A 22,954-nucleotide genomic window follows, 5' to 3' on the forward strand; every position below is an offset into this window, starting at 1 on the left:
CAATTGCCAAATTCTGTTGAGGCCATCTTCCCAGTGTTTCTAGAATTTACCCCTTATTCATGATTCCACTGCCAGCACTCTGGTTCATGTCCTTGTACCTTTGCCTCCATTATTTTAACACGTTGTAAGTGAGCTTTCCGGTATAATCTGTAGACCACAAGTAGAGTAATGGAACAAAATTGAATTCCTATCTGTTCCTGGGATGCTCCAAGACCCATTGATTACCGAATCAAATCCAAATGCTTCAACCTGGCCTTTAAAGCCTTCACAAATTGGCCTCATCCCTGCTTTCCAGTCCCATTTCCCACAACTTCCTCATGAATGTACCCTCTACCTCGGCCAAACCTGAGTACTCAGTGTTCCCTAACACATCCTTCTCTGCCTCTGCGCCTTTGGTTATGCTCTTCTCTCTACCTAGAATGCCTGACCTTCCTCCCCCACCTCTGATTTTTGAAGTCCTATCAACTCTTCCATAGACAGCCAAAGGACTTTTCCTCTATGAAACCTGTCTTGATTCCCAACCACCTCATCTTACACCTTACAACCCAACAGAATTTCATTTCACTCTCTTCTGAGTGCTCCATGACACAAATGTTATTTATAGTTCTCATATAAAACCTACATGTAAATTTCCTATTCATTCCTAGGTAATGAATGCCTAGAGAGCAGGAACTGTGTCCTTTTTTATCTTTGTGTTCTTCATAGAATCTAGCAGGGTACCTCTGGTAGAGTAAGTATATTATTAAATACAAATGGAATTGATGGAGGTGCCTGGGTGGCTCAGTCAGTTAAGCGTCTGACTTCAGGCCAGATCATGATCTCACGGTTCGCGGGTTCAAGCCCTGCATCAGGCTCTGTGCTGACAGCTCAGAGCCTGGAGCCTGCTTCTGATTCTGCGTCTCCCTCTCTCTCTCTCTGGCCCTCCCCCACTCATGCTCTGTCTCTCAAAAATGAATAAAATTTAAAAAAAATTTAATGGACTTGATAGATTGTAGTATACCTCTAGAATACAGTATGCCACTAATCAGAACCTAGTATTGTTTCTTATCAGTGTTAGACTATAAACTTTAGTTCCCTCTGCTATAGTGTAACTTATATAACAAGTCCTTCCTTAAAGCCTATGGCTCAATCATGTAGCGGGTCAAAGGTAGTAAGGCAGTGAGAGGCGATGGTTTGTTTTTCTGGGGAGAAAACTGGACTATGTTGATATTTATAAGCATGAGAGAGATGGGACATTGTGTGCTTAGCCCAACTTCCTCTTTTCTAAGAATTTTTTTCTTACCCAATTTGGTAATCCATTTGGCTCAACCCTGCCACCCAGAGGGTGAACTAACGTACTGTCAAGATCTTTAGTCCAAGGATTGTCTCAAAGGCACGGAAGCTTTTTTGAGACCTGAAACCCTAAGTAACAAAGATGATTCTTTGAATGTGAGAAGAAGCAACAGAGGAAGGACTGTGATATTTGTGACTGAGTGAAAGAAACTATATATTAAACCGGTTTTCTATTTTTTTTATCCAGACTGACACTTAACAATACTTTGTTAGTAGCATTTTATAGTGTACATAGAGCTCTTTATACATGTGCATCATTAAGCAATTGTGTAAACATTTGATTCTCACTAAATAGGCAGGTAGACATTTTGCAGAAGAGAATATTGTGATTCAGAGAGCTCAAATGATTGCCTAAGGTCACACAGCGAGGACAAAATTCATCTGACATATATATGGCTGAAAGATCTCTTGAATAGTGCATCTCTGCTCCTTAAAGAAAAGAAAATTCAGGGGGTTGCCTGGGTGGCTCAGTCAGTTGGGCAGCTGGCTCTTGATTCCAGCTCAGGTCAAAATCTCAAGGTTGGTGGGGTTGGGCCCATGTTAGGCTCTGCGCTGGGTGTGGGGCCTGCTTGGGATTCTCTCTCTCTCTCTCTCTCTCTCTCTCTCTTTCTGCTTCTCCCCTGCTTGTGTGTGGTCACTCTCAAAAATAAATAAAACTTAAAAAGAGAGATCTTGCCACCAGTAACAACATAGATGGACAGACAGATTATTATGCTAAGTGAAGTAAGTCAGAGAAAGACAAATACCATATGATTCCACTTCTATGTGGAATCAAAAAACAAAACTAATGAATGAACAAATAAGGAGAAACAGACCCATAAATACCGATGGTTATAAAAGGGGAGGGAGCAGAGATGGACAAAATGGGTGAAGGGGTGGGAGGTACAGGCTTCCAGTTACAGAATGAATAAGTCCCGGGATGAAATTAAAGCATAGGGAATATAGTCGATGATGTTATAATTGTTGTGTGGTGACAGGGGGTGACTACCCTTGTGGTGATCACAGCCCTTACCTATAAACTTGTTGAATCACTGGGTTGTACGCCTGAAACTAATATAACATTGTGTGTCAGCTATATATGCGTGTAGGTATATATGTGTATATAAAATGTTGGCTCTTTGAACCAATAGCAGACAATGATTCCAAAATCATAAGCCCTGTAGTGAACGCAGAGTCCAATTATCTTGCCTGATTTCTCTTTTGCTTTCTCAAAGCCCACCCTCCATTCACCAGTTTTATCTCAGGAAACATATGTAACTTATTTCTTCCTATTGGGAAGGATGATTGATAATTGGGTTTGGGAGTAGGCAGAAAAATTGAGGAAGGCCTTTTATTTTCTAATGCTTTGCCTTCTTTCCTTCTCTAATGCTGGTAGTTTCCTGGCACTGATTTTTGAGAACTGTAATTACCGGACCACAGAAATGATCTGTTTCCTTTAGAAGAAGCATGGGAAGGAATTTGCCATAAAGCATACAAGGTGGGTGAAGCGGGTAGGGATGTGTTCAGTGGACCTCAACTGGTTGAGGTCGCCTCAAGTTTAAGAAGTTTGGGGAGGGAGGCACCTGGGTGGCTCAGCCAGTTAAGCGTCCAACTTCTGCTCAGGTCATGATCTCACAGTTTGTGGGTTTGAGCCCTGCATCAGGCTCTGTGCTGACAGCCAGGTCAGAGCCTGGAGCCTGTTTCAGATTCTGTGTCTCCCTCTCTCTCTGACCTTCCCCTGCTCACTCTCTCTCAGAAATAAATTTAAAAAACACGAAAATTTTTCAAAAATAAATAAACATCAAAAATTTTTAAAAAGAAGTTAAGGGGGAAATCTCAGCACTGGCTAAGGTAGGAATGCCCTCCCTTTTAAAAATCAAAAATAATGTAACAAAATGTAGTTAAAAATCACATCATATTTAGCGCTTACGCAAAAAACATCAATTCTTATGCCCTCCTCCCTCCCACTGAGATGTTCAATAGCATTTCTTCCAATTCTTCTAGCCTGTTTATCTAGTATTCCCTTTATATTTCTAGGTGATACGTTTCTTTTACTTCTTAATTTAGAAATAGTGGGCACAGCTTTTACTTTTTTGTTATAGTAATTGAAGTGTCAGCTGTCACTGCACATTCTATACCTGCCTTCTCTTTCCTGTCACCTCATTTTCCTGAGGGGTAGATCACAGTTGCCGCTGTATCACTAGTCAGTGTTTACATTATTGCCTCTGCGTAAATAATACCCACCGTGGAGCCAGGTAGTGTATTTTCGTTGTTTCGGGTCTTGAACAACCCTTTGTTTGTTGGGAAGTTATAATCATTTATTTAAACCATTTATTGGTACATTGGTACCAATATAGATAGGTACAATTGTGTACCTATCTTCAATTTATTCCTGAAATGCCTATTCTGTCAAATGTTTATGAGAATTTTCTCTCAAATGACCAACCTACCTAATAATCTAAGAAATCCATTTTTCTTTCTCAGGGAGACGTACTGCATCCCCACCTGTCTTTCAGGTCACCACCGCCACCTGCTGGCTGTTGGTGGAAGGAAAAGACGGAATTATGAAGGGCAGGACTGATGTTTTTAAGTCAGAAAATGTCCTTTACTAAAGGGGGCTGACCTTTAGAATGACAAACTGGGGAAGAAATAAAATCATGAAATATTCTCTTTTCCTTGCCCCATTATCCTCCTCTTTTCTTTCTCTAGAAGAAGGAAAGTTTGTTCTAATCTTCCTTAGGTTTTATTTTTTGCTGTTTTGTTTTCTAATCTTTCTTTTGATACTGTGGTCATCCTAAGCCTTTGTCCGATCCAACAAAGGAAAAGGGGAAGATGAGCGACCTGCTTTTTAAAAAAAATTACAGCTTGGGGTGCCGGGGTGGCTCAGGGGGTGACTCTGGATTCTTTGGCTCAGGTCATGATCTCACGGTTTGTGGGTTCGAGCCCCGCATTGGGCTCTGTGCTGATGGTGCAGAGCTTGCTTGGGATTCTCTCTCTGCCTTTCTCTCTGTCCTCCCACCCCCGTTCTCTGTCTCTTTCTTTCTCTCTAAAAATAAATAAACTAAAAAAGTTTTAATTACAGGTTTATTGGTTATACCTGATGTCTAATAAACTACACATATTTAAAGTATATACAGTCATGGATTTTGACATATGTATACCCAGGAGATTGTTACCACAATCAAGTTAATGAACATGTTACTCTCAAAATTTCTCTTGCCCCTTTGTAGACCATCCCTTCCCCCTTTCACCCATTCCCAAACTATGTATCAGTTTGCATTGTATAAAATTTTATAAAAATGGAAGCACACTGTATACACTCTTTTGTTGTTGCTGTCTGGATTCTTTCCTTGCATGATTATCTTGAGATTCATCATGTTATTATATGTATTAGTAGTTTATTTCATTTTATCGCTGATATTCTGCAGTACGGATTAATACAACTGGTATGTCCATTCATCTGTGAATGGCCATTTGGGTTGTTTCCAGTTTCTAATTTTGTTGGTCATTACAGAGAAAAAGGTAACGAACATTTGTACACAAGTCTTTGTGCTGATGTGTTATCATTTCTCTTGGATCAATACTCAGGAGTAGGATGTTTAGATCATACGGTAGTTGTATGCTTGACTTTAAAGAAATTGCCAAACCATTTTTATAAAGTGGTTGTACCATTTTACATGTGCACCAGCAGCTTGTGAGAGCTCCGCTTCTTGCCAACACTTGATATGGTCAGTCTTTTTAATTTTAGCCATTCTCATGGTTGAGTAGTGTTTTCTCATTGTGACTAATATGACTTGCATTCCCTTCATGACTAATGATGTTGAGCATCTGTTCATGTGCTTGTTTCAAGCTACCCATTTTTAATGTTTTGTTTTTTGTTTTTGTTTTCTGAGAGAGAGAGATACAGGCGCCCCATCAAGCTACCCATTTTTAAATACTTCCTTGTAATAAGGCTTAACCTTACATTTGGGCAAAGGAAACAGTGTTACATGACAGGTGCCATGGAAGAATCTCATTCACCACTTGGCTATGAAATTCTTAACTGATTTGAAATTCCCACACCTGAGAGATAAAGTTACTCTTTTGAGTTAAGAGAACCAATATAAGGAGCACTTTTTTAAAATTATTTTTTTTAATGTTTATTCATTTTCAAGAGACAGAGCATGAGCAGGGGAGGGGCAGAGAGAGGGAGACACAGAATCCAAAGCAAGCTCCGGGCTCTGAGCTGTCAGCATAGAGCCCGACACTAGGCTCAAACCCATGAACCATGAGATCATGGCCTGAGCCAAAGTCAGATGCTTAACCAACTGAGCCACTGAGGCGCCCCAGAAGCACTTTCTAAAGAAAGATTTTTTTGAGGAAAAAATGAAGGGACAGCCTTCGACACCGTCATCTCCCCCATTCTCTTCCAGTAGAACAGATGGCTTTCTAGATTCGCTGCAGGTCATTTCAGAAAGCGTGGAGACTGTGCTTTGGGGGAACAGCAGAGTGGCTGTAGTCCTTAGAGGAAACAGAGGAGGGAATAGGGGATGAAGACGTGCAAAGAGATTTGAAATGGCAAAGCCTGGTAAGCACTGGGAGGATTCAGGGGGTTTATGATCAGGTGGGTGATAGAGAAGAGGAAGTGCAGTGTGAACACCTGATTAGGCCAGGAAAGGCAGACCCTACACAATGGCGTACCTGAAGGGGGGGGGACAAAGACCAGAAACTGGGGACATGCTGAATATAATCGTTACCATCTTCATAGATTTGTTTGAGTAGCACCCACTACTTTAGAACATCCTGGGCTAGAAGAGCTTCTATTCCCAGTGTTCTCTCCTACAAACTAGATTCCTTCAACTTTGGGCTTCTGCTCCTCCTCTCTCCAGCCCTCCAAAGTCACTTGTGGGGTTGGCAGCCATGGCCACAGCTCCACTCCCTTGCCCACCTCCACACCCATCTTTAATGGCCCTCTGTTTCCTTGACAACACAGCGTAGTGATTAAGAGTTAAGGCTCTGGAGCCCAACTGCCTGGGTTCAACAATTATTGTCAATTAATTAATTACTGCTCAGCATTTATTAGCTGTCTGACTGTGGGCAAGTTGGTTAATCTTGCTGTGCCTCCATTTCCTTATATAAAAGTAAAAATGAGAATATTACCTTCCTTAGAGAGCTGTGAGAATTAAATGAATTTATATTTTTAAAATGTTTAGAACATTGCCTGGTAGGTTTTAAGCTCTAATAAGTGTTAGCTATTAATTTAAACTCCGTGGACCCACTTTCAAGATGCCTGCAATTTGGCCTCTGTCCATCTACCTTTCGATGCCATTACTTCCTATCTACTTCATTTGGGTTTTGCTGGTTTCCTTGCTGAATCATGAATCTATGCATAACTCCAAATGGTTTCCATTGGACCCAGAAGGTCCTGAACAGTTCAAATCCTATCCAATCATCAAAGATCACTTCAAATCCCATCTCTTCTATTATCTCTTATTATTATTTCCTTAGTTCGAATCAACTATCTTCCCCTCGGAATTAATAGCCTATAATTATCCCACTAATAGCCTATAAGCATCCTGAGGGCAGAAATAATATCTGATACTTCTAGGCCATCTTTCAGTGGAGTGAATACATTGCCTGTACTCCATTTCAAGCATCCGTAAAGAGATTCCTCATAGGCAACAGAAGACAGTGTGAAGAATTCATAGCTTTAGTAACAGATTGTTTAGGGGTGGGTTGCTAGCTTCTTTCCTTTCTGCGCCATCCTCCAAAGGCCGAGATACCCTCCTCCTAAGACCCCCCCATGACCCCTGCTTCATTTCTGAACCGAGAAAGCAGGACACCTCTTACCCACTTATATTAGTCAAATAAATCCCATCTTTAATCATTTCCTCCTCTTTCCATTTTCCAAGAGAAAAATATCATTAGATCTTTGAATCTCTCATAGATAGCGATCACGTTTTCCTCTTTCAAGTCTTTCCTCTCAAAAGTCTAAACCTTTAAGTGTTCTCCTGGTCATCAGGACGCCTATAACCTCTACATTTGTTGGGGGTGACTTCAGGAGTAGATGGACTAGAATAGTTTGCATATCATAACGGACTGGGAAAATGGAGAAAGAGCCCCCACAGAGGTCTAGACTGCAGAAGCTTTGTCCAGAACCTTTATTCCATGATCATTTCAGTGCAGGACTGCAGCCTTATCTGACTCTGGTTAAATGTCATCATTTCCCTTGTCTTCTAATGACTACTGTTTCCTCCCATGATTCCCTGCGTTCTTCTCTGCCAGTCTCTATGCCCAGATCATTTCCAAACCAGTCATGGGGTCGCGGGCCGTGCTACTGAGCGCAAAGCCACAGAACAAAGAGCCCGGAAACGAGTGGGGCTGGGAGGGTTCCTGAGGAAAGAGGAACCCCGGCATCCGAGGGGAAGAGGTGTAGCGTTTCTAAGTCTGGCAGGAAGGCTCGGGCATCCTCCAGAGCTTCCTGAGCCGCCACAGTGAAGTTGGGGTCACCGGAGATCAAAACATCAAAGACACACGAGTGGAAATAAGCGTCTTCCACTGGCAGCCCTTCCTTGCACAGCCGCCTGGCGGTATCCACGGTCAGAGCTCCCCGTCGACTGCGCTCCGAGCGAGAGAGTCGCTGACTTGGGGGGCACCCCCCAACACAGAGCTGGAGGTCCTGCTCGGCCGAGAAGGCCCGGGCCACGTCCTCTGCTACCTTGATGGAGAAGGACAGCTGCCCAGCTGTCTGCCGAATGATTATGGTTGTACCGATATAGGCGGCTCGGATCTCCACGTGGGTCCCAGGGTCGGCAGTTCGAATGGACAGGCTGGAGCCCCCGGGGCGGTCACCTCCATTGACGGACCCGTCTTCAAAGGCTGCCGGGAGGTTGCCCACCTCAGCCTGGTACACCTTCTGATCAATGCACTCCTGCATGTTCTTAAATATAATGGTGAGCTGTGAGGGCAAGAGAGAAGACAGTTCATTTGGGGCCGAGTGCCTGCACCCCTCGGCCATGAGGCCTCCCCCTCCCCCCCTCCCCCAACCCCCAACCCCCAGTCAGGGACCTGATCTGGGCAGAGACGCGGAGGCCCTCACTCCGATCCCTTCCCTGCTCGACCCCTCCCCCGCCTTTTTGGTCTCACTCTCAGCCACTCACAGAAGACAGTTTCCCTTCTGTAACGTCTCAACTTAGGGCTCCTCAGCTCTCCGCTCAATGTTCTCTGGTATTTTCTGCATTTGGGTGCAACTCTTAAGGAGCGAGGGCAGGGGAGGGGGGAGGGGCGGGAGGCGCCGGAGGTGGGGGGGAAGGACTAGCGAGCGTTGCTGTGCCACCGTGGGGGGATGGGAAGGAGTAGGCACCATGGGTGACCACGGGAGGGTCTGGAGTTGCTGCTGAGTCCCTGACCTTCCGGGTGGCGGTGGCGTTGGCTCCCGACGCCACGGGGGAGCTGGTGGCCTGGACAAAAAGGAAGTCATTATCCAGGAGGGGCCAGGCTCCTTGGACACGGCACGTGTGGAAGTGATGGTGAAAGCTGCGCACGTGGGGGTCCCCGAAGGAGGCGCAGTGCAGGAAGCCTGGGGGACGGCTGTGCAGCCGGGCAAACTGGCCCTCGTAGTCACAGGGGTCCGGGGCCGGGGTGCCGGAGGAGCGGGCGGGGCCTGCGCCTGGGAGGGCGGGGCCGCGCGGCGGGGGCGGAGCCGTGGGGCCCTGGCGGGAGCAGTTGTGCTGGATCATCAGGTCCTCGATGCCGTGCACCGCCGAGTGGAAGGCCAGGTCCCCGCGGCAGGTGCGGGCCGTGCGCCGGGTGCAGAGAGCGTAGGAGCGGAGGGCTCGACAGAGGCCGCCAGAGCCCCCCCCTCCACCCCGGCCCCCTCCTCCTGCTCCTCCTCCTCGCAAGGCTCCCGGCGAACCCCCGCCTCTAAGGCTCAGGGTGGACGATACATACTCGGCATTGCAGCGGAGTATCTTGCATTGAGAATGAGCTGAGGATGAAGGGAGAGGGCTGTGAGACGGCCCCTGGATCCCCGCTGAACTCTCCCAAAACGGATGACGGGGGTTCCAGCTGTTCCCCAAACCCGACTGATCCCCAGGTTCAGTCCCGTCCTGGCCTCCAGCCCCCCAGCTCCCTAGTCCTGGGTTCGCTCAGTCTTGCTAAAAATGTGTTTGCCCGCTAGATCTCTTCTCCCTGTACATTACGCGCTTTTCCAGTGCTCTTCCCCAAGGCGAATGGGAAATTTAAAAACATATCGGCTTGAGAGTCCGGCGCGTGACTGGAACGCCCCAGCACCCCTCGCTTGTCCTCACCCACGCTCACCTGCCCACCCCTTGCACAGCAGCAGGCCCTCCAGGTTCCCCAGCCCTTCCGTAGCCCTTCCTTACCATGTCCACAGAGGAGCAGCAGGAGGGTGAGAGTGCTTAGAGTTGGGGGGCTGCCCTGGGGGGACCGGCCTCGATCCCCCATACCTATCCGGCCAGGTCCCCCCAGGCTCCGGCTCTTTCCAGCTGATGACCTTCCTACCTAGTGAATTTTGACCGGACTTCCTGTAAGGGACTGAAAAAAGAGATGTGGCTGGGCATGGGAAGAGAGAAGAGTTGAAGGTCATTCAGGATGATGTGAAGAGACTCTGGGAAGATCAGGAAGAGGACTAGCAGCTGGAGTCTGGGGAGAATGGGGCTCCCCACACTGTAAGTGTGGCTGTTAAGCCTCTGTGTCCTGCTCTTGTGGCCACTTTCAGGTCCCTTATGCAATACCCTGAGGTGGGGGTGGAAGGAAGGTTGACTAGACTGGGGGGGGGGGGGGGGTAGAGCAGAGTCCACTGTATTGCCCCATGCTAAGCTATCAAACAGCAGAAGTGTCCAAAAGAAAAAAGAGGGATCGTGGGGTCGGATCAGACTCCAGTCATCCCAGTGGGTTCCTCATTAGAATTAGGATCCGAAATGACTTCAGTATTTGCCCCTCCCCATCTGGAGGTGACACCCTCCAGGGGTCATTCATTTGTCTTCCTCCTTTGCGTCAGGATTTTTTTTGCAAGGAGTGAGGGCGGAATTCCCATCTCTCTCTGGAATCTGAACATCTTTACATGGAAAGGGACCGATCTCTTTCATCAACTGAGAGAGCTAAGATTCTATAAAATCCTTCTCTCTCATGAAATAACAGGATGCAAACCAAGCATGCAAACCAATATTTGTTTGTGCTGCGTCAACAGTTCTTGTATTTTTTTTTTTTTTATTTTGCCAAACCTGACTGAAGAACCACTCTTTTCATCAGTCTTCCCTTTGCAAATTCAGAAGTTCTCAGTCCTTTGCTGAGGACAGGGCTTTGGGGAGGGGCTGAATTTCTCTTGCCAAACTCCCCTTTCTCGGGGTGAGGGTATGACTGAGGTAAGAGTCATGCAGGAGGGAGAATAGGAAGGTGAGACTACAGTGTGGGAATAAGTCATTTACAAGCAATAGCCCCCAGCCTTGGAAGGCCAGTGTGAAGGGCACTGCTGAGTAGAGGCAGGGTGGAAAGCCATCAGTGACTAATCATCTGAGGCTAAATTTGGCCTTGGTGAGAAAACCACAGAATAGGGGATATGGGAAACTCCTCAAACTTCACCAAGAGTCTGAGGCAACAGGGTAAGGAGAGAGCTAAAAGAGCCAGAGGAGAGATGGAAGACTAAACTCTAAGAGGCCAGTGGCCATCAGCCAGAAAGAAATGAGACAGGAGGAGAAATGGAGACGAGTCACTTTGGTATGAAAGAGATCCTAGCTTTTGGCCCAGAGAAATTCAAGTAGGTGTCGTAATTTTATGAAAGTCTAACTTCATTCCAAAAGCGTATTAAAGGCATTGCAGTTTCATTTCGACTTACTGTTTCCAGGGGTCAAACATTACTCTGATATCCAATTCTCCAGCCATGACTGCCTACTCTGTCGGTCAGCTCCGGCCAGGGGATCCCCGTCTCTCTCTCCATGTCTCCCCCAGGTCCCCAGACCGGCTGCAGTCTCACTGAGGTCAGGGAACCAGAGAAGGTTTGGTGTGGGGGGAAGGTGGAGTAAATGGTTGGCCAGAGTACTGGACAGCTGAGCGGGGGAGGGAGGTGGCTACTGAGTTGACTGTTTTAAAAATAGTTAAGTCCAAAATCCCAGGAACGTTAGTGGGGGTAGGGTATGGGGGGGGAGAGTAGAAGGATTAGAAAGAATATAGAACATAGGGTGCCAAGTGGGGAAGGGGGGAGAGAAATCTCATAGGCAAGTCAGATATCCACTTGCAAGTTATGTGACTCTACTCCAGGCAGCCCTCCAGCCTTCTCAGTAATGAGTTCCCAGCCTTTAAAAACTAGAGTGGGATATTACATACCTTGCTTTCACCACCCTCATCTCTGCTATGTTGAATATTGCCTTCGGTTTCTACAGAACATATCTAGGAGGTAGCCAACTTTAAATAAGGTCCCTAGCAGAGGTCGTTCTCAGCCCCTCCCCCATCTGTGTGGAGTATTTCAGAAGAACTAAAAAAGCCAGCTGTCCAGAGAAGAAATGTGAGCTCTGAGTTGCTTTGCTTAGGACGAGTTTGTTTCAGTCCACCGGTTCAGAGCCTTGCAGCTGTCTATCCCCTGACCTCCTCCATTTCATTCCCTTAGTTTATATAGCAATGCCTTCCCCCTCCATCTCACTGATACACGCACAAAATATAAGCTCCTGAGTGGTTAGGGGAGGGGGCTAACAAAGGCAAAGAGGTGAAGAAGGAATACGGATAGAATTTTTGAGGATTACTCATCCACAGAGGAGGGGGACTTGGAGAGATAAACTGAGAGACAAAGAGATGCCGAAAGATACTTTGGTGGAGTAACATAATCTTGTGACCTTTTAAGATATTGCAAGGAAGGATTTAGCCATGTTGTATTTTTGCAGCCATAGGCATCTGGGATCACCACCTCTTATACTTGCCAGGTGAAGTGAACACAAAAGCTGATTCCAAATAGTGCTACTAAGGCATTTGATCAATTGGCTTTGCATCTAATTCAGAAGCTAGAGGTCTACACAGTATGCAGATATTTCTTCATTATTATTATTTTTTAAGTTTATTTATTTATTTTTGAGAGATTTTTTATTATTTTTTCAAGTTTACTTATTTATTTTTTTAACTTTTTAATTCATTTTTGATAGAGAGAGAAAGAGAGAGAGAACGTGAGCAGGGGAGAGGCAGAAAGAGAGGGAGACACAGAATCTGAAGCAGGCTCCAGGCTCTGAGCTGTCAGCACAGAGCCTGACCTGGGGCTTGATCCCATGAACCGTGAGATTATGACCTGAGCCAAAGTCGGAAGCTTAACTGACTGAGCCACCCAGGCACCCCTACTTATTTATTTTTGAGAGAGACAGAGACTGCATGTGTGGGGGAGGGGCAGAGGGAGAGAGAATTCCAAGCAGGCTCCACAAGGCCAGCACAGAGTCTAATGTGGGGCTTGAATTCATGAAACTGTGAGATCATGACCTGAGCCAAAAACCAGAGTCTGATGCTTGGGACGCCTGGGTGGCTCAGGTCATGATCTCACGGTTCGTGGGTTCGAGCCCCGCATCGGGCTCTGTACTGACAGCTCAGAGCCTGGAGCCTGCTTCAGATTCTGTGTCTCCCTCTCTCTCTGACCCTCCCCTGCTCATGCTGTCTCTCTCTCAGAAATAAATAAAACATTAAAAAGAAAAAGAAGAGTCTGATGCTTAACCGACTGAGCCACCTGGATGCCCCTATGCATTTATTTCTGAAAAATTCAGATTTCTCTCAACCACATGAGTCCTAGCCCAAGGTTTTAGTTACAAAAATGTCAATAGCCCCCAACCAAACTATTCAAGTGATTTTAAAACACAATAATCTGGGGCACCTGGGTGGCTCAGTTGGTTAAGCATGGACTTGAGCTCAGGTCATGATCTTACGGTCAGTGAGTTCGAGCCCTGCGTCGGGCTCTGTACTGACAGCTCAGAGCCTGGAGCCTGCTTTGGATTCTGTCTCCCTCTCTCTGCCCCTCCCCAGCTCATGCTCTGTTCTCTGTCTCTCGAAAATGGAAAAAAAAAAAAAAAAACAAAAAAACACCATAATTTGACTGCGGAACCGCAAGTGGGATCTACTCTAAGGACAAAAAGAAATGCAAAAATATTTTCAAGTAGTGATACTGTTAGTGTTCGTGCTGTTATTCTGCAACCTTCACGTGTGTGTGTGTGTGCGTGTGTGTGTGTGTGTGTAATAAAACAAATGGGTATTAATACCACTGTCTTTGTGAATCCAGGAGTCTTGGTGTAGAAGAAAGAGATACAGATTTATCAGTGATGAAGTTAAATAAAAATTCTGTAGTTCTGAATTTAAATTGGAAATACAACTGTGAACTTAAGGCATATTTTATCCTAAAACATTTCCTAGCTTCATGGCGAAAAGGCCTAGCAACAATAACCCAGTGGCAATGACACCCCTACGTTCAAACTGAGCCTTTGGAACACCATTTCCCACCGACAGGAGCTCGTCAGAGAAATGGATGACTTCAGGTGTGGGTCAGGAATTGTCCAAGATAAGCAAGGAAACCTTCAAAAACTACTAGGATTGTATCAAAAGGACTCAGAAGCAACTAGAATAGGTGCCACTGGCCAAAGACGGGACAATTTGAGTATCAAAATGGATACTATCTGCGTATTTGACATGTTCAACTATCACATTTGTATCAAATATGTTTAAATCTGTGAGTTCCCAATGATATTTAAAAACACAAACTCTTGAGAACAAACTGAGGGCAGATGGGGTGGGGGAGAGGGGGAGGGGGATGATGGGCATGGAGGAGGGCACTTGTGGGGATGAGCACCGGGTGTTATATGGAAGCCAACTTGATGATAAACTATTTAAAAATTTTTTAAAAAATAAAAATGAAAACACAAACTCATTGGAGAATGGTAGGGGATCAACTCATTATTTTGAAAACTGCTAGTAACTGGAAAGAATCAAGCATTTATCCTGTTTTTCCTGTGGAAATTCTAGATGAGTGGGGAATTTCTCTTTATAGAAGTTTTCCAGCAAATAAATGAAGAAGGAAGGGCATAATTAGAAAACCACCACTTAGAATTAATGTATGTAGGCAAAGATCAACAATTCGGCATGAAAGGAGAGAAACATTATGTTCTCCAGAGCATGGGTGGAGTTCAAAACGCCACCTATTCTTGCAAAAAAAAAAAAAAATGCCCTTTCAGTCTGGATCTGATCTAGTGTAGGGATACCTACTAATTTACAGGAAGTACAGGTGATACCAAATGATACCTCGGAGGCGCAAATCCAGATTGTGGGAATACACTGCAAAACAAATGACTTTGTCTCTCTAACAAATTGAAAAAGAAGAAAGAAAAAGAAAATTGGAGAGAGAACTTACACATTAAAAGAGACCCAAGAGACGTCACGCAGTTTCTGAGGATAGATTTTATTGGATTCTAATTCAAGAAAACAAACAAAAATTATGCGACACGGTTGGGGAAATTCCAATGCTAATGAACTTGAATGCTGATGTATACTTGATGATGTATAAAGCCGTCTGTGTGGTAAGTGGGATGTGAAAAAAGCAAGTGCTTCTCTTTTATGGATACATCTTGAAATGTTTGCAGATGAATGATGAGAAATGATAAAACGAGATTGAAACTTGAATTGATAATTCTTCAAACTGGGTGGCGGATACTCAGATACACTATCCTAGCCTCTTTCGTTTTGTAAATGTTTGAAATTTTCCATAATAAAACTTTAAAGTCAGAAATTATCTGTGAGCCCATTGAGAGAGAGAGAGAGAGTATTCAGTTGGTAATGGTTGGGCTTCTGCTGGATAATTCCGAACTACACTTTAGCAGAGTGAGGGCCAATTTTGGATTGAATATTGTCCAGATGCAGAGACATTTCATTAACTGGCTATCTAATTATATGCTTTAATTAATATGCAACTGTGCATTGCAGGATTCTTCTGTGTTACCAAGCTGTAAAGAAACTGCAACCAGAAAGGTAGTAGAACTAGTGGGCTAACCGCTACTAATTTGCATATTCTTTGTACTAGAATGAAAAACCCCACCTGTGGCCAAGAGGTGAGCAGCCTTTGAGAGCACAGACAAGGTTAAATGACCAGAGACACACAACAAGAGGCTGTTCTGTGGGCTTTAAAATAAAGGAGAAGGGGCACCTGGGTGGCTCAGTCGGTCAAGTGTCTGACTTCGGCTCAGGCCATGGTCTCATGATCTGTGAGTTCGAGCCCCGCATCGGACTCTGTGCTGACAGCTCAAAGCCTGGAGCCTGTTTCAGATTCTGTCTCCCTCCTCCTCTGCCTCTCCTCGGCTCAGGATCGGTCTCCCTCTCCCTCTCAAAAATAAACAAACACTAGGGCACCTGGGTGGCTCAGTCCATTGAGCGTCTGGCTTTGGCTCAGGTCATGATCTCACAGTTTGTGGGTTCGAGCCCTACATCGGGCTCTGTGCTGACAGCTCAGAGCCTGGAGCCTGCTTCAGATTCTGTGTCTCTCTCTCTGCACCCCCCCCACTCATGCTCTCTTTCTCTCTGTCTCAAAAATGAATAAACTATAAGAAACTTTTTAAAATGAAAAATAAACAAACATTAAAAATTAAAAAAAAAATAGTAAACCAAAGAAAACAGTCTTAGATCTTCATCAAAGTCCAGTGCGGGCTAAGAGAATGAGTGGTAAAAAGAGAGAGAAGCTGGCATCCGGCTTTTATATACCCTAAGGGATTAAACAAAATTCTGGTGTGTTTAAACACATTGGAAGGACATCACTAAACCCTTCACTTGTAGCAGTATGCTGAAAACATAGAAGATAATCATTTGATAGCCTCTTTTATTTTGTGTCAAATGAAAGAAACAACAAGGAAACAAGATTTTTTTTTTTTTTTTTTTTAAATAACAAGATACTTTTTCAAAATTCATTTCAGAGAAACTCAGGGATGGTCACTAGGTATTCAGTTATAGCATAAGGGCCTACTTGATAAGTTCACTGTAGAGGAAAAGTTTGCCTTTTTTGGCAGCTTGTTTTTTTTTATGTTTCCTTTTAAGAGGCAATGAGCATTATATAACTCATTTTCTTTCTCTTTTTGTTTTAACTGTTTAGAAGTTCAGAGGAAAATATAATGCTCGTAGTATTTATATAAATTTGTTTTGTTATATATTTTATGTTTTGTATAGCTTTTGAATTTTCTATTTTTATGTTTGTTTTATTTGTTTTCGGTTACATGTGAGGCGTTCTTTACCTTTTTTCAAGTCTCTTTAAATCTCTTTTGGATAAACTAAGGTCAAAATAAAAGCAAATCGGGGCGCCTGGGTGGTTTAGTCGGTTAAGCGTCCAACTTTCGCTTAGGTCATGATCTTGCGGTTTGTGGGTTCAGGCCCCAAGTCGGGCTCTGTGCTGACTGCCAGCTCAGAGCCTGGAGCCTGTTTCAGTCTGTGACTCCCTCTCTCTCTGACCCTCCCCTGCTCATGCTGTCTCTCTCTTTCTCTCTCTCCTAGAAATAAATAATAAAAAACATTTAAAAATAAATAAATAAAAGCAAATCAAATATTTTTGGAAGCGTGGATTTAAATTTAAGTTAAATAAAAAGGCATTCATTTTTCATAGCTCAGAATTCTATCATGGTACTCATTTGGAACTATTATATAAAGACAGATTCCTTACTTTGTACCACCGTTATCTACACATTTGGTGTTTTCATTGATTCCTGGAAAGGTGAAAGCAGCACTTATGTTCCCCTGCATTAAGAACAGAGCTCCAAAAATAAAATGCTTCTAAAATCAGAGACTGCAGACTGAGGCAGCAGACGATAGGTTTCTTTGAGAGGAGTTTATTGGAATGTTGGCAAGGCTGGGATTATTTGGGACTGAGAGTTTATAAATTGGTGGATCTTACTTTGAGGGGATCACCAAGTCCTTTTGAAAATCTAATGAGAGAAGCCTCAGAAAATGCTCAAACGTGTGCTTTGACATTTTAACTACAATTTGGGGGGGGGAGGGCATATGCCTCCTCCTAGAGGGCTGGGACAGACGTGACTCCTCTTTACTGTGACAGCACTGAAGGCTGGCCACCAGACCACCAAGGAGCTAACCTTTTCCTGTGGACAGTGGTGAGAGCAAGGTAGGCAGTTGAGTAAGGCGGTCAGTACCCAGCTCAAAACAGTAACAGAACCAGAGGCAAATCAATCATGCTCTTCTGACATAAGAGTGTTTCATGGTGGCCTTGGAGCAATTCTGTCCTGGCCATCAAGTAGTTCTGAAGAATACCTGAGCTGTTGAAGACTTACCCAATACAGTATATGCCCTTACAGACTTAGTTTGGTTTCTTTGGTTTATATCCTTTTCCATCTTGAAGTCTTGCAGAGGGGATTATATTTGGATAAGAACTGAATTCTGTCACCAGAAAGTGTTTTTATGCTTTATGCTTCCTTATCTTCAGGTGAAGAATTAGGCACATTATTAAAAAGACGTTCTTGGGGAGCCTGGGTGGCTCAGTCCGTTAAGCGTCCGACTTCGGCTCAGGTCATGATCTCACAGTTCATGGGTTCGAGCCTGGCGTCGGGCTCTGTGCTGACAGCCAGCTGAGAGCCTGGAACCTATTTCAGATTCTGTGTCTCCCTCTCTTCTCTCTCTGACCCTCCCCTGCTCACGCTGTCTCTCTCTCTCTCTCTCTCTCTCTCTCAGGGGAGAAAGGAAAAAAAAAAAAAAGACGTTCTTTGTTACCATGGTCTTGATGTTTATGGAGCCAGCCACCCATGGCTCCTGGCCTCCCTTCTAGCATCTGAAAAAAATGGATTATTCTCGATTGTGAGGGTGGAGGTGAGTAACTGGTAAGGGTAGAATGGAGGGTGAAAGTAATGAGAGAGGGGCACCTGGCTGGTTCGGTCGGTTAAACACCCCTCCCTTGATTTCAGCTCAGGTCATGACGTCACAGTTCATGAGCTCATGGGATCTGGCCCCACATCGGGCTCTCTGCACGGACAGCACTGAGCCTGCTTGGGATTCTCTGTCTCTTCTCTCTCTACCTCTCCCCCCATTTGCTAACTCTCTCTCTCAAGAATAAATTTTTTTTTTAATTTTGAAATGTGATGAGAAAGATTAGGGTTCAGCTGTGTGGCAGAACATAATAACGTATGTCCTGGGATCTCAGTGTAAAGTAACCCAGATCTTTTTGGCTTCCTTGCCTTCAGCGTTTCTCAGTGGGGGGCCCTATTGTCATTGTGAGACAATTCTTTGTTTTGTGGAACTGTCCCACCCAGTACAGGGCAGTTAGCATTCTTGTCTCCCCCTCCCCTGCTAAGTGCCATTTGCATCCCCAATCAATGTAAAATGTTCAACTACCCCTACAAATTTCCAGAGCCTCACCCCCATCCCAAAGGTGATACCATTCCGATAGAAGAATCCTTCTAGATAGTCTCAATCCCCAGCATGATCATGACCATGGCCATGACCTCAGCTGGCTCAGCAGAAGTCTTTTCACCGTATGGACCATCCTTGCTTTAGATCGAAACAGTTTATTTTTGTGGAGCTCAAGGACGTGACCTTCACTCTCTCATATAAAAGAGATTGTTGATTCCTTTTAATTCACATACCTGGCTCCTCTCGGGAGCCTCCCAAGACAGGGCCACACAAACCCAGACCTCAGCCCCATCACCTGTAGGTTGTGGATTTCAAACCCGCGCTCTCAAAGCTCTAAGGATTTCCTACACCGTAGTCCTAAAAATCCCAATTTACATTTGGGGATGCCGGGAAGGCGTTCATCAGGAAAAAAGCTTCTGGGGTGCCTGGGGGGCTCAGTCGGTTGAGCTCCGACTTCAGCTCAGGTCATGATCTCACAGTCCGTGGGTTTGAGCCCCGCGCTGGGCTCTGTGCTGACAGCTCAGAGCCTGGAGCAGCTTGGGATTCTGATTCCGTATCTTCCCCTCTCTCTCTGCCCCTCCCCCGCTCGTTTTCTATCTCTGTCTCTCAAAATAAAATAAAGATATAAAAAAATTTTTTTAAAGGAAAAATGAGTTCTGTAAAAGCAACGGATTATATGCTTTTAAGGTATTTCTTTTGGTGCTAAAGTCCTTATATATAATTACATCACTTCCCTTGTGCCTGAATCGTGAGTCCCCTGAGACTCCTAAGGAGCCGACTCGGATGCAAGTACATAAGGGTCTTTATTACAAGCTCGAGCAGGGGCTCACTCACCTACCGGCGCTGAGGCAGCAAGGAGAACCCTGGAGCAGGGTTTTTATGGTGTGAGGCACGGGGGTGTTACAGTGCACACGTTGTACGTTTTGCATCATCACATAAGCACCAATCATAATTGTACAACACCCATGGTTATAGTTTTGACTATTCAGTATCCGTGAGGCGTCCGTTACTTTTGGCGGGACCCAATCATGACCTTTGAGAATCCTTTGAAAATGACCGATTATAAGGTGAGCTCAAAGGGCCTACCTGGGGTTTAGGCAAGCAGTGAGCGATTGGCTAGTTTGTACAGAGAACTACCTGCAGTTCCCAGCCCTGACTCAGACCACAGGAATGTTACACATTTCTTTTGACTGGCTGATCCGAGGGAGGTCCTGAGGGTGGCTTCAGCTGAAGCTTTTCCTGGAACTGGGCTACGTGCAGCCCGAGGTTGCTCTCAAGGGAGGACTTAATTTCGGGCTCTTCACCCTGTCCCCTCATTTGAGCAGAACTTGGAAGCTGAATGAGCACAGGAGACATTTACACTGTTAAGTTACACATCAGGATATCTCCTCCTGAGTCAGGCATTTTAGGCCTCTTGGATTTCATGTGTGGCTAAAGTTGATGATTACAAATTATCAGAGTCCATGAGATACTACGTGAGCTTCCTGTCTGTGAATTACTACCCCTTAAGGTCTCCTTGCTGGGGTTTTAGTTATCCAGTGGCGACACGCTGCTAGAATGTTCCTCAGAAGGACTTTGGGTGTCTCTGATTGACTCCTGGACTCCAGCACACATAGGCTCCTCCATCTTCTGAAGAGCTCTGAATATTCTTATTAAGGTGCTGCAGATAATGTTGCAGGATTCTTGCACAGAGAGTCGTGACACCGAGGCTTTTCTTTCCAGGAAGCAGCTTTATCTGTGCCGGCACCACTCAGTTGGGTTTGTACCCAAAGAACTGAGCGGCCCACTTCACATGGCATAGTTTTTTTATACATTTTCTATTTCTTTGTCTCCCATATATGGTAACACACATAAACATGCAGTCTGATTAAGTTGTCTCAGCTTACAAGGCCATGGGGGGTGTAGGCACCTGGGGGATGTAGGTGACCTTGAAGTCTTCTCTCTCCTTCATTTTTTTCTCTCTCCTTAGGGAGGGGTTCCTACCACAATAAAACAAATAGAACTGGTAGGTGATTTATCATGAGAAACATATAGTAATTAGGGGTGAGGACTGAGGCCTTGTATTTTGTTTTGTCCCCATTTCCTGCTAATTAGGCAAAGGTTTCTCAGTTGTTTAGGCCTGGACCTTCGCCACTGCTATATCAGAAATAATGTCTGTCATTCTCACCAAATGTTAGATTTCATCTCCTTCCTTTGTTCTGTCTCAGATCTGGACTGTATTCATTAAGCCAAATTCACTTGGATCCTGGGGCCAAGCCAAGGAACATTCTTAGCTAGTTGAGACTTCTTTGAGTGTTGATTGAGCACCTAAAATTCGCTGGAAATATTTGTTAGAACTAAGGCCTTCTAGGGGATTACAGTCTTCCTGTGGGGACAAATATACACAAATGAAAAATAACAGTTTAATACAAGATAAATATAATGCTTAATGGAAAAAAGTACCATCCGGTGCCTGAAGCAGCAGCTTTTAACTTTGGCTGCATATTATCATCTGGAGAGGAGTTAACAGATCCTGATGCTTAGGGGCCGCCTGGGTGGCTCAGTCGGTTAAGTGGTGGACTTGAGTTCAGGTCATGATCTTGGAGTTGTGAGTTCGAGCCCCGCATAGGGCTCTGTGCTAACGTCTCAGAGCCTGGAGCCTGCTACAGACTGTCTCCCTCGCTCTCTGCCCCCCCCCCCAGTACCCCTCGGTCTCTCAAAAATGAATAAGTATTTAAAAAGTACTGATGCTCAAACTATACTCCAGACCAACTGAGTCAGAATTTCTCAAGGTGGAACACAACCACCGGGAATTTTTATTGTTGTTAATACCCCCTGTGTAATTTCATGTGTGGCTAAAGTTGAGAACCACCAGTGTAAAAGGATGGTGAAGACAAGAAAGTCCATCCAGACAAGAATTTCTGTGGACAATAGGAAGAGTTGAGATTGATGCCATCTGGCATTATGTGGGAAAATCTGATGTCATAAAGGGTTAGGAGTTCATATGGATCTTTTTTTTTAACTCTTAAAAAAATTTAACGTTTATTTATTTTTATTTTAAAAAATTGTAAGGTTTTTATTTATTTCTAGGAGAGAGAGACAGCGTGATCAGGGGAGGGTTAGAGAGAGAAGGAGTCACAGACTGAAACAGGCTCCAGGCTCTGAGCTGGCAGTCAGCACAGAGCCCGACTTGGGGCCCGAACCCACAAACCGCGAGATCATGACCTAAGCGAAAGTCGGACGCTTAACCGACTAAGCCACCCAGGCGCCCCAACGTTTATTTATTTTTGAGAGACAGAGCATGAGCAGGGGAGGGGCAGAGAGAGAGAGAGACACAGGATCTGAAACAGGCTCAAGGCTCTGAGCTGTCAGCACAGAGCCCGATGTGGGGCTCAAATTCACGGACCACAAGATCATGACCTGAGCTGAAGTCAGATGCTTAACCAACTGGGCCACCCAGGCGCCTCAGAAGCTCATACGGATCTTAAAACTCCAAGTATAAGAGAATCTCAGATAATTTGGAGAGGAGCTATGAGTTCTAATGCTGGCCTCTCTCCTGGTGTGGGCAGTGTTCCCAACGTTTCTTCGCTCCCTCTGCTGGAATTAATTTTACTTCGTCCCACTCAATTCCAGTTTTTATTTGTAAAATTATTCTACTTTTTTTTTTAATTTTTTAATGTTTTTATTTATTTCTAGGAGAGAGAGAGAGAGAGAGACAGCGTGAGCAGGGGAGGGTCAGAGAGAGGGAGACACAGACTCTGAAATAGGCTCCAGGCTCTGAGCTGGCAGTCAGCACAGAGCCCGACGCGGGGCTCGAACCCACGAACCGTGAGATCATGACCCAAGCGAAAGTCGGATGCTCAACCGGCTAAGCCACCCAGGTGCCCCTATTCTACTTTTTTTAAAGTAAACTTTTTTGTTCCTTTATAATATTTTTCATTGTGGTGAAATACACCCAATATAAAATTTACTATCTTAACCATTTTTAAGTGTACAGTTCAGTGGTGTTAAGTACATTCACGCTGCAGCTAAGTCACCAGAACTTTGTGTCTTGCAAAACTGAAACTCTATAGTTGTTAAACATAAACCTTTTCTTTTGAGATAATTATACATTGCAAGTGTAAGAAATAATACAGAGAGATCCCATGTACCCTCTGCCCAGTTTCTGCCACTGGTTCCCCAATATTTTGGGAAACTATAGTTCAATGTTACAATCAAGATACTGACATTGATACAGTCAAGATAAAGGACATCACAAGAATCCCTCATGTTGCCACACCTAATTGCCTCCCATCTCCGTCCCTACCTTAACAGTAGTAAA

General features: G+C 44.8%; 1 protein-coding gene across 2 annotated transcripts; it reads right to left on the minus strand.

Annotated features, from left to right (window-relative positions):
• Positions 1-5,658: 5,658 nt before the first annotated feature.
• Positions 5,659-9,756, minus strand: HJV (hemojuvelin BMP co-receptor). Of its 2 annotated transcripts, XM_039217849.1 has the most exons (3): positions 9,675-9,756; positions 8,700-9,277; positions 5,659-8,248 (listed from the first exon to the last, which is right to left on the minus strand). In XM_039217849.1, exons 1-3 carry the CDS (start codon positions 9,754-9,756, stop codon positions 7,625-7,627), a joined length of 1,284 nt encoding a protein of 427 aa, XP_039073780.1. In that variant the 3' UTR covers positions 5,659-7,624. The 2 variants fall into 2 exon arrangements, with proteins under 2 accessions (XP_039073780.1, XP_039073781.1); XM_039217850.1 differs by lacking the exons at positions 8,700-9,277; positions 9,675-9,756 and adding an exon at positions 8,451-8,535.
• Between the last annotated feature and the right edge of the window lie 13,198 nt (positions 9,757-22,954).

Source organism: Hyaena hyaena, unplaced genomic scaffold (genome assembly GCF_003009895.1).
Source record: "Hyaena hyaena isolate Hyena2069 unplaced genomic scaffold, ASM300989v1 scaffold_725, whole genome shotgun sequence".
Taxonomy (NCBI): domain Eukaryota; kingdom Metazoa; phylum Chordata; class Mammalia; order Carnivora; family Hyaenidae; genus Hyaena; species Hyaena hyaena.